The sequence below is a fragment of the Clupea harengus genome, chromosome 21 (assembly GCF_900700415.2).
Source record: "Clupea harengus chromosome 21, Ch_v2.0.2, whole genome shotgun sequence".
Taxonomy (NCBI): Eukaryota; Metazoa; Chordata; class Actinopteri; order Clupeiformes; family Clupeidae; genus Clupea; species Clupea harengus.
Window position 1 is genome coordinate 24,246,784 of NC_045172.1, and position 12,500 is coordinate 24,259,283.

Consider the following 12,500-nt stretch of genomic DNA (forward strand, 5'->3'; position numbering starts at 1 on the left):
GTTAGGCTGTTGTATCTCTATAGAGGAGTTAAGGGTGGAGGCTAGGCTGTTGTATCTATAGAGGAGTTAAGGGTGGAGGTTAGGCTGTTATATCTCTATATTGGAGTTAAGGGTGGAGTTAAGGGTGGAGGTTAGGCTGTTGTATCTCTATAGAGGAGTTAAGGGTGGAGGTTAGGCTGAGTGAGTGTCGCACATGTAGCCATAGAGGAGTTGAGAGAGAAGGCTTGAGCAGACGTCTCACCTCTCGATGGTTGAGGAGTCGCTCGAGGTCAGCGGCCATGTTGTTCTTCACCTGCAGAAGATTCGTCCTCTCCTTCTTCAGAGCACTGGGAAACAGAAGAAAACAAACACACCTTAGCAACCTCCCTCAGGCCGGGAGACTAGCAGCAAACACCGCACACACACACAGACACACAACATGAACACACCAGCAGTAAACATCACACACAGACACACAACATGAACACACCAGCAGCAAACACCACACACAACACCGCGCACACACACACACACACACACAACATGAACACACCAGCAGCAGCAAACACCACACACACACACTCAGACAATGAACACTCCAGCAGCAAACATCACACACACACACACACACACACACACACACACACACACACACACACACACACACACACACACACACACACAACATGAACACACCACCAGCAAACATCACACACAGACACACACACACAACATGAAAACACCAGCAGCAAACACCACACACAACATAAACACACAGACACAACATGAACACACCACACACACACGATTGATGTTTCTGTCTAAAAGTGTATCACCTTGTTTAGGGGTTCCCATAAGTAGCGCTGCTTGGCTAAGATGCATGTTATAGCGTCTGCCCCAAAGCAACAGCCAAGATCACCAATACCAACACATCAGACAATTTGGAGAGATATTTTCCTTTCAACACCTGGGTGTGTGCTGTGTCTAACCCATTATATTAGTATGACCTAAAGCCACCTGAGGGTTTTTCTGCTGAAATTGAACAGAAAAACCTTTGTTTTACTCAGCCTCGGGAGCAGATACACAGTTTTATGCAAACGTTTTGGCACCCCAGATAATTATCATTATCGTCAATATCAATGGTCTTTCAAAGTAGCAACTTAATTTGGACATAGTTCATACCTTATGGGGAAACGTAACATTTCAGATCGGTTGTAACATTTATTGAGAATCGACAGAAACAACGCAGTGTGCATCATAACAATAACATAGGTGCAAAAATGTGGGCACCCCAGTGGAATAATCATATCAATATTTGGTAGAGCCTCCCTTTGCTGAAATAACAGCCTGTAGACGCTTCTTATAGCCACTGATAGATCCCTGAATTCTGGCTGCAGGTATTTTGGACCATTCCTCCTTACAAAATGTCTTCAGCTGAGTCCGGTTTGATGGCTGCCGAGCGTGGACAGCCTGCTTCAGATCATTCCAGACATTTTTCAATGATGTTCAAGTCTGGGGACTGGGATGGCCATTCTAGAACAGTGTATCTGTGCCTCTGCATGAATTCCTTGGTAGATTTTGAATAATGCTTTGGATTGTTGTCCTGCTGAAACAACCAACCAACCAGCTTCCCGACTGTTCCCAAGAATCTGTTGATACTGGGAGGGATCCATGCGGCCCTCAACTTTGACAAGGTTTCCAGCACCTGTGCTAGCCACACAGCCCTATAGCATGACAAGGTTTCCAGCACCTGTGCTAGCCACACAGCCCCATAGCATGACGGACCCTCCACCAAATTTGACAGTAGGCAGCAAGTTCTTTTTCCACCATGCAAAGCGCTTATGGTTGTGACAAAATAACTCTATCTTGGTTTCATCTGTCCACAGCACTTTATTCCAAAATGATTCTGGCTGGTCCAAATGAGCCTTTGCATACCTCAAGCGACTCTGCTTGTGGTGTGGTGAGTACGCAGAAAAGGCTTTTTATGCTTTACCCTTCTATTGGGCTGTCCTTGTGCAAAGTACACTGGACTGTGGAACGATGTACAATGACACCATCAGCAGCAAGATGTTCTTGGAGCTCTTTAAAAGGTGGTCTGTGTTGTGTCTAGTGAACCATTCTTCATCTTTGACTTTCAGATATTTTTCTCTTTCCTAAACAAGGACTGTTCCTGTGGCAAACCATTTTCTTACTACATTTTTCTGACTGTGGAGAGACCTCAAACCTTTTTGTTAACTTTTTATATCCCTCTCCTAATTCATATTGATGAAACTTCTTAGTTTTTAGGTCATCAGAGAGTTATTCTGAGGCTCCCATGTTGCTCCCTTCCAACAGAGAATAAAAGGAGAAGCACACAAAGCAATTAGCTATGTTAAATGAGCTTTTTCACGATTGGTTGCAACTTTGTTTGCAGTTTATGGTTCAATCAGCGAATCAACGAACTTTGTGTTTCAAATCAATCAGCATTGGAACATTGCAAGTGACCACAGGTATTCAAATCAACATACTTAATGTGCAACCTCAGCCCAAACCTGGCGCATAAAACTGTAGAAACATGAAATGAAAACTATTTGAGAGCTTAAACATCTTGCTTTAACTGGAAATGACGGCCTTTGCCCTAAATGTTCATTAACATTTTCTTTAAATGAGTGGCAGTGTAAAAAACAAAAGAGACACAGTAATATAAAGTCATCCGCTGTAAAGTGACGATGTCAACGGATGTGCTTGTGAAGACAACCTCCACAGTGACGAGACTCAGCGCCAGTCCTGGACTCCTCCTCTTCTGAGAGAGTTTCTCACGTACGTGATCAGATGTGGCTCCCTCGGGCGCTGTTGCCTGAAGGCGTTGCCTTCCCTTGAATTTCGCCAAGCCATTATCTGTTGGCACAAAGCCCTTCACCTTAAAGAGTGACTGACATGACTGCTGACTGGTGACGGAGTTTAGGGAGCATCTTGGAGCTGCATTCTTTTGCATGAAAGGTGCTATATAAATAAAGTTTTATTATTATTATATTATTATTATCTTAGTTGCCAAAGCGATCCACGTCACGTATGCACGTATCTTGTAGGTAGATGTTGCAAAGTTGCTTTGGCTGAAAGGATATCATTTGTTAATATTACTATTATTATTACCTTCTTATCACTGCAGATCTGTCCCTTGGCGTAGCTTTGGGAAAAGTCTCTCCTCGCTGGCGGCCGAAGGATGCCCATGGTGACACACAGCCCAATGAACGCTTTAATCTCTTTCACTCTAACAGGTCTCCACTCACTGCTGGATGGACTGTCACTCCTGTTTTGCTTCGCGTATGAATTCGTCTCCGTCACGAGTGGCAACCACAGCTCCTCTATGAAAACTCCGGCAAACACTTGCAATGGCGTTGCGTCGTCAGGCAGGTCAATCTTTACCCCCTGGCTTGTGGCAATGCTCGCTTGTACGGCGTGGGTTAAAGTTCCCCGTTTTCCAGTCATCTTGGAATCTGACAACCTATCCTCCTCCTCCTCCTCCTCTCCTGTCCGCTGAGCCTGGGCTAGCAGGTCAGCAGTCACATCGCAGGGTCTGAAACTGAATCTTCTAGTTCACTGTTGTTCTCATCCTCAGAGTAACTGCTGTTCCACTGCATCAGTCTCGCCTCATTTGCTCAGATCCCCAGCCTAGGGTTAGGGTCTTCTTTGCCGAGGCTAAAAAAAGTGTTGGTGCTGGCTGTGGTCAGTGGGCCCTCTTCACTAGGCTGGCTGTGGTCAGTGGGCCCTCTTCACTAGGCTGGCTGTGGTCAGTGGGCCCTCTTCACTACGCTGGCTGTGGTCAGTGGGACCTCTTCACTACGCTGGCTGTGGTCAGTGGGACCTCTTCACTAGGCTGGCTGTGGTCAGTGGGCACAGGAGGGCCCTCTTCACTACGCTGGCTGTGTTGATGCTTCAGGTGGGGTTATCAGAGATGTGCCCCCCCAGGTATTTAAAGCACAGATGTGCACCCCCAGGTATTTAAAGCACAGATGTGCACCCCCAGGTATTTAAAGCCGAGATGTGACCCCCCAGGTATTTAAAGCACAGATGTGCCCCCCCAGGTATTTAAAGCAGAGATGTGCCCCCCCAGGTATTTAAAGCACAGATGTGCCCCCCCAGGTATTTAAAGCACAGATGTGCCCCCCCAGGTATTTAAAGCAGGAAATGTTCCCCTAGTGTGGAGGGGAGGGGGGTGGTGCCACAGTCATCTCCTTTGTGTTCCTTTACTCCAGGCCTCCAGTTTGATCACTTCCTGTCTGCACCCGGACTCATTGCTGTGCGTGATGGCGGCGCCGCGCCCCCCCCCCCCCCCCCCCACTGACACGCTGTCTGCACCCAGACTCATTGCTGTGCGTGATGGGGGGGTCCCCCCACTGACACGCTGTCTGCACCCGGACTTATTGCTGTGCGTGATGGGGGATGGGGGGCCCTCCCCACTGACTCATTGCTGTGCTGTGATGTGTGTAAACTTGAAAAGTGGATTTCTGCTTCCATAGAAAGTGGGGAGAGTCTAGGGAGAGCCAAGGGCTCTTGAACCCGCCTTCTCCGCACCATTACAAGAGGAAACCTGTAGCTGCTTTGCATACTGGGATGCCCTGGGAAATGAACTTGAATGAATGTACGTGCAGAGCGTTTATATATGTGTTGAAATATGTGTGTGATTAGACATATTACATCCATAGAAACACACACTCATAGAAAGATAAAGAGAGCCAAACACGTGATTATAGGCTTGTGTTTTGACAGAACATCAGGCTCTAGGCCAGGGGTGGGCAATTCATTTCCCCAAGGGGCCACATGAGATAGTGGGACTGTTGTGGAGGGCCGGACCAATAGGCTGAACTCAATTCTGCTCAATATAAGTTGTATCTCTTTATAAAAAACACATTAAATTGTATGGTTTTGATTAACTGCTACTGGTAAGAGTAGATGTTGCATTTAGGCTATCAAAAAAATTTGGTGCAGGCATAGTAAAAACGCCAACATTATTTATTTCAACATGTAATCAACATTCACCAAAACGATTTTGAAAATGAGCATGTTTGCAGTATTAAAGGTGTTCCAAGACGACCAATACGCATGGCACACACACACACACGAGAGCAAGCTTGCAATGCAATAGTATAAGTATACAAATTAATAGTAATATAAATATTTATCAGCGCAAATGGTCGCAGGCACGCCCAGACGCACGAATGTAGGCCTACGGAAATAAAAAAAATATCCCGCTTATTATACGGTTACTTGCCAAAATAATAGAAGACATTTCTCCAAAATACCTCTTTTTAATGATTTTGTTGCCGTTTAGTTCTTCACGCAAATGCGAAGCAACCCACCTTCTGACTTCAAGTTTCAATGACTTTCAGTTACGTGAAATGACCGGACTACTTGCGTTGCGGAATGATATGAAAGATGTGAATTAAAAGCACAAAACCCGTTGCCAATGACACCAGTCATATATTTTTCGCAGCAGTGAATATAAAGAAATTACAGACCTGCGAACGTTGGGATGGCCCATTCAAATCAACGGAAATTTTTGGAACATTCTGAAGAGCCGTATAATAAGTACAGGTATTTACGTTTGATTCCTAATTTACAATTGACCTCCGCGGGCCGCACAGGGACAGCCAACGGGCCGCAAATTGCCCTTGGGCCGCACTTTGCCCAGGTCTGCTCTATACTAACGGTGGGTCTCTGTGAAAACCTCACAGAAGGAAAGACTGACTATGTTTGTGCGTGTGTGTGTGTGCGTGCGTGCGTGCGTGCGTGCGTGCGTGCGTGTTTGTTTGTTTGTGAGTGAGTGAGTGAGTGAGTGAGTGAGTGAGTGAGTGAGTGAGTGAGTGAGTGAGTGAGTGAGTGAGTGAGTGAGTGAGTGAGTGAGTGAGTGAGTGAGTGAGTGAGTGTGTGTGTGTGTGTGTGTGTGTGTGAGTGTGTGTGTGTGTGTGCGTGTGTGTGCGCCGTTACCTGACTTCCTCCTCCAGTGAGGTGATGCGCTCCTTCAGGTTCTGGATCTGGCAGTCTCTCTGCTTCACCGTCTCTATCAGGTAGCTGTAGGGCTGCTGGGCCTGCTGGAGAAGCTGATTGGCTGCTTCCAGCTGAAACAGGAAGTCAACACCTTCACTGATTGGACAAATGGCATTTTGAGCAGCTCCAGCTAAGTCCTCTAGAGCTAATCCTAGTGTGGGGATATAAATAGTCATAAATGAATTAAAGCAGCATAACGGAACAATTGCTAATCGCTAACGAGATGCGGCTAAAACTAGCAAAACCTCTTGAAATGTGCTTACTTTGACACTATGACAAACTAGTTAGTCAACAACTGTCCTAACACAGTCAAACATCAAGCAAGTGCAACACAAGACAAAGCAAGACGGCAAATAAGCTACTCACTAGTTTGGCAGACAAGTAGAAACCTACATTTAGCAGTAATATGCCTACGGACCCTGGTATGGCAACGGCACGGAAGCGATTCTCCATATTAAAGGTCATTGTAGCGCCCAAATTTGTTTTAAGCTATTATTTTAAGGTAAAACTGCTTATCCTAACCCTGAAGTACAATTACTGCATAATGCCACTTTAAGTACATAATAAGTGGGGCATTTTTACACTAATATACTAATATAATTATACTATGCAGTGTGAAGTTTATATGGTCAAACAATCCTGTGATTTATTTTTTCAAATGAGTGCTTTTGACAACTAACACTATGCATTGAAGCTTTAATCAGCAGAGCATTGGTGTGTGTGTGTGTGAGAGGCCTGGTGTGTGTTTGAGGGATGTTGTGTGTGTGTGTTTGTGTGAGAGGCCTGGTGTGAGTGAGAGAGAGGGCTGGTGTGTGTGTGTGTAGGCAGATGTGTGTGTGTGAGAGGGCAGGTGTGTGTGTGTGAGAGGGCAGGTGTGTGTGTGTGTGTTGGCAGGTGTGTGTGTGTGTGTGTGTTTGCAGGTGTGTGTGTGTGTGAGAGGGCAGGTATGTGTGTGTGTTGGCAGGTGTGTGTGTGTGTGAGAGGGCAGGTACGTGTGTGTGAGAGGGCAGGTATGTGTGTGTGAGAGGGCAGGTGTGTGTGTGTGAGGGCTAGCTACAGACCAGACTTGGGGAGCACCTAGATAAGAGGTAGACACACAGTCTCATCTTCATGGTATACAAGCCTGATAAGCAGTAGACTGGCGTTGGGACTCTCTCTCTCTCTCTCACACACACACACACACACACACACACACACACACACACACACACACACACACACACACACACACACACACACACACACACACACACACACACACACACACACACACACACACACACACACACACACACACACACACACACACACCCTTATCTTCCTTCCAGCCATTCAGCAGCTATAACTCTGTCCAATCAAAGGCTTTATTGGCCCATTATAGCCATCAAGAGAGGCAGTTAAGCAGCGACTCTTATCATCAATTTGGCGATGTATTGCGTTCGCCTTATCTGTGATCCATACCCACGCCATCCGCTAGCGTTAGCATTCCCCCACTGCAGTACCACACCATCCGCTAGCGTAAGCATAGCGTTAGCATGGCACATTCCCCCACTGCAGTACCCCACCATCTGCTAGCGTTAGCATAGCGTTAGCATGGCACATTCCCCCACTGCAGTACCACACCATCCGCTAGCGTTAGCATAGCGTTAGCATGGCACATTCCCCCACTGCAGTACCACACCATCCGCTAGCGTTAGCATGGCACATTCCCCCACCGCAGTACCACACCATCCGCTAGCGTTAGCATAGCGTTAGCATGGCACATTCCCCCACTGCAGTACCACACCATCCGCTAGCGTTAGCATGGCACATTCCCCCACTGCAGTACCACACCATCCGCTAGCGTTAGCATGGCACATTCCCCCACTGCAGTACCACACCATCCACTAGCGTTAGCATAGCGTTAGCATGGCACATTCCCCCACTGCAGTCAGGCTGAGAATGTCAACCGCACAGCTGTCAGTTCAACTATATACTGTCACTACACACACACACACACACACATATATACACACAGACACTCAGTCACTGTACACTATACACACACGCATTCGGGAGCTCCTTGATCTGGGCCTCAGCTACAGCCTGTGTATGTGGATTAAGGATTTCCTAACAGATCGCCCCCAGACAGTGAGACTGGGTCCTCACCAATCCTCGAGCCTGTCCCTCAGCACCGGAGCTCCACAAGGCTGTGTATTGAGTCCCCTGCTCTACACCGTCTACACATATGACTGCACCAACACCCATACTTTACATTTACATTTACATTTACATTTAGTCATTTAGCAGACGCTTTTGTCCAAAGCGACGTACAAGGGAGAGAATATTCAAGCTACAAGCAATAGAACCTGGTGTAACAATAAATAAATACTACTTTACATAAGAAATATAACAAAATGAAATAAAAAAGAAAGAAGTGCAGAAATGTAACTGCTGTAATTGCAAGTTACGCACTAGTCGAAGTGCCAGTTAGGACAGGAAGTGCTCTCTGAAGAGTTGGGTCTTCAAGAGCTTCTTAAAGGTAGAGAGGGACGCCCCTGCTCTGGTAGTGCTGGGTAGTTCATTCCACCAACGTGGAACTACAAATGAGAATAGTCTGGACTGCCATACTTGCACAGACGGCACTGCCAAACGACGCTCACTAGAAGAGCGCAGCATCCTGGGTGTAACATTTGCCCTTACAAGAGCATTTAGGTAGGTGGGAGCAGAACCATCAAGCACTCTGTAGGCAAGCATAAGTGACTTGAGTGACATACTTCAAATACAGTAATCAAATTTGCAGATGACACGACTGTGGTAGGACAAATCACCAACGGAAATGAAAGTGCCTACAGAGACGAAGTTGACAGACTGACAGGATGGTGTAAGCAAAACAACCTGACCCTGAATGTCAAAAAGACAAAATAAATCATAGTTGACTTCAGACGGCAAAAGGGAAACCCTCAACCCCTCATCATCAATGGTGAGGAAGTGGAGAGGACCTCCTGCTTTAAGTTCCTGGGGGTTATGCTCTCAGAGGACCTGAAATGGGTGATGAACACAACCGCCACAGTCAAGAAAGCACAGCAGCGGCTCTACTTCTTGAGAATACTGAAGAGAAACAACCTGTCTCCCGAGCTGCTTAAGTCTTTTTACCACTGTTGCATTGAAAGTGTCCTCACATACTGTATCACTGCATGGTATGTCAACTGCACAGACAAGGACAGGAAATCCCTCAGTCAGGTCATAAGGTCTTCGGAGAGAATAATTGGACTTTCACTGCCTCCCCTGGACGACATCTTTAGGACACGCTGCCTCCGCCGAGCATGTGGCATTTTGAAGGATGAGACTCACCCCGCAAACCATCTCTTCACCCTGCTACCCCTCTGGCAGGCGCTACCGGGCCACTACAGCCCACACCTCCAGACTGCAGAACAGTTTCATCCCCAGGGCCATCACAGAACTAAACAATCACACAACCCTCATACCCTCCACCCAGCACAACTGCACTTTTTTTAGTGGTTGCACAAACAAATTTCGTTGTGTATCCAATGCACAATGACAAATAAAGTCTATTCTATTCTAATCTATTCTATTCTATATACACACAGACACTGAGTGACTTTACACTACACACACACATATACACACAGACACTCAGTCACTGTACACACGCATATACACACAGACACTGAGTGACTATACACTATACACACACACATATACACACACACACTGAGTGACTATACACTATACACACACACATATACACACAGACACTGAGTGACTATACACTATACACACACACATATACACACAGACACTGAGTGACTATACACTATACACACACACATATACACACACACACACTGAGCTCCAGCATTCTAGTGCAGTGGACTAGAAAAGGCCACAGGATACAAGAACACACAGAGAGAGGGAGGGAGAGAGAGAGAGGGAGGGAGAGAGAGAGAGAGAGAGAGAGAGAGAGAGAGAGAGAGAGAGAGAGAGGGAGGGAGAGAGAGAGAGAGAGAGGGAGAGAATGAGTAAGAGGGAGGGCGAGAGAGAGAGAGAGAGAGGGAGGGACGGAGGGAGAGAGAGAGAGAGAGGGAGGGAGGAGAGAGAGAGAGAGGGAGGGAGGGAGAGAGAGAGAGAGGGAGGGAGGGAGGAGAGAGAGAAGTAGGGAGGGAGAGAGGGAGAGAGGGAGGGAGGGAGAGAGGGAGGAAGGGAGAGAGAGAGAGAGAGAGAGAGAGGGGGGGAGGGAGGGACAGAGGGAGAGAGAGAGAGAGGGAGGGAGGGAGGGACGGAGGGAGAGAGGGAGAGAGAGAGAGGGCGAGAGAGAGAGAGGGAGGGACGGAGGGAGAGAGGGAGGGAGGGAGAGAGAGAGGGACAGAGGGAGAGGGGGAGAGAGAGAGAAGTAGGGAGGGAGAGAGGGAGGGAGGGAGAGAGGGAGGAAGGGAGAGAGGGAGGGAGGGAGGGACAGAGGGAGAGAGAGAGAGAGGGAGGGACGGAGGGAGAGAGGGAGAGAGAGAGAGACGGAGGAAGAGAGAGAGAAAGCAACTGCGTGGGTGGGTAAGTGTGAGCAATCTGTTGAAATTCCACCTGAATGGTGAAGAAAGAAAGAGAATCACAAAAGATAGCAGAGGTGCCAATCAATCACTGTCACACACCTGAAAGGGCTGTTTGCTTAGGGCATGGGCCACCCTCGTCGAACACTCATTTGCCTCGCCTAATGGCTCTTCTGATTGGTTGATGAGGGCACCTGGTTGACCCCTGATTGGTGGAGGGGCCTTCAGATTCCCCCACGGAGGGCCTGACACGTGAGATGGGGTTAGAGAAGGCACGCGTGTGGCAAACGTGAGTGTGTGGGTGTGTGTGTGTGTGTGTGTGTGTGTGTGTGTGTGTTTGAATGCCTCCGACTAAATCAGCAAGGTGGCAGTCCAAACAAAAAACATCGCCACGGTGATGGCAAACAGCGCTTTGAAAGCGCGTGGAGCATGAAGTCTCCAGCCAATCACAGCCCGTCTTCCTTTAATTGCCTTCTTTTGAACTCAAACAGGATAATGTTATGGCTAAAACACATACATGTGTGTGTTTGTATGTGTGAGTGATTGCAGGCATACATATCTGTGTGTGACTGCATGTGCGAGTGTGTGTGTGTGTGTGTGTGACTGCATGTGCGAGTGTGTGTTTGCGTGTGTGACTGCATGTGCGAGTGTGTGTGTGTGTGTGTGTGTGTGTGTGTGTGTGTGTGTGTGTGTGTGTGTGTGTGTGACTGCATGTGTGAGTCTGTGTGTGTGTGTATGTGTCGGTGTGTGTGTGACTGCATGTGCGAGTGTGTGTGTGTGTGTGTGTGTGTGACTGCATGTGCGAGTGTGCGAGTGTGTGTGTGTGTGTGTGTGACTGCATGTGTGAGTCTGTGTGTGTGTGTATGTGTCGGTGTGTGTGTGACTGCATGTGCAAGTGTGTGTGTGTGTGTGTGACTGCATGTGCGAGTGTGTGTGTGTGTGTGTGTGTGTGTGTGTGTGTGTGTGTGTGTGTGTGTGACTGCATGTGCGAGTGTGTGTGTGTGTGTGTGTGTGTGTGTGTGTGAATGCATGGGCGTGTGTGCGTGTGCGTGTGCGTGTGTGTGTGTGCGTGTGTGTGAATGCATGGGCGTGTGTGTGTGTGTGTGTGTGTGTGTGTGTGTGTGTGAATGCATGGTACATGGTGTTTCCCACCACGTCGTCGTGTTAAAAGTTGTAATTAAATCCTCCGCCCTGAAACCAGCCAAGAACTAAACGCCTCCCCACACGCGTGCCCCAACAGGACCCAAGTGTACCACTCGTACGTAAGCCCAAAATTAAGGATAATCATCATTTTTCTATTTCAAAGGGACACGGGTCTCTCCCTCTCCCTCTCCCTCTCCCTCCCTCAGTGCTCATCCTCCCGGTTCACGGTGTACCCGCCTCAGGTGTTTGAGAGAGAGAGAAAGAAAAAGAGAGAGCGAGAGAGAGAAAAAGAAAAAGAGAGAGAGAGAGAGAAAAAGAAAGAGAGAGAGAAAAAGCGAGAGAGAAAAAGAAAAAGAGAGAGAGAGAGAAAGAAAGAGAGAAAAAGAAAAAGAGAGAGCGAGAGAGAGAAAAAAAAAAAGAGAGAGAGAGAGAGAGAGAGAGAGAGAGAGAGAGAGAGAGAGAGCTGTCGGAGGAGCTAGCACCAGCATGCACCTCTATTTATCCCTGTTAACACTTGACCGGGCACACGGCCATGAGCACACACACACACACACACACACACACACACACACACACACACACACACACACACGCACACGCACACTAAAAATCAATCCCACATTCACAAAGTAAAGTCCTTAAAAATGGGTGTATTTTTTTTTTTGTGGCACTGAAAAGTAACAGACTTGGTGACATTGGAGATTGTGTGTGTGTGTGCGCGCGCGCATATGTGTGTGTTACCTACAGGTTAACTGCAGGGTGACAAAAACACACACACACACACAGGCGTGCACACACAGGGCAGTC

The 12,500-nt window shown here is 47.6% G+C and overlaps 1 protein-coding gene across 1 annotated transcript in view; it reads right to left on the reverse strand.

Annotated features, from left to right (window-relative positions):
* The window catches only part of pibf1 (progesterone immunomodulatory binding factor 1), a 47,479-nt gene that overhangs the window by 5,963 nt on the left and 29,016 nt on the right, over positions 1–12,500 (reverse strand). Inside the window, exons 14-15 of the mRNA XM_031558226.2 lie at positions 5,947–6,077; positions 242–326 (exon numbers count right to left, since the gene is read on the reverse strand). Of these exons, the coding sequence (XP_031414086.1) occupies positions 242–326; positions 5,947–6,077 (216 nt within the window). The remainder of the gene's footprint in view (positions 1–241; positions 327–5,946; positions 6,078–12,500) is intronic.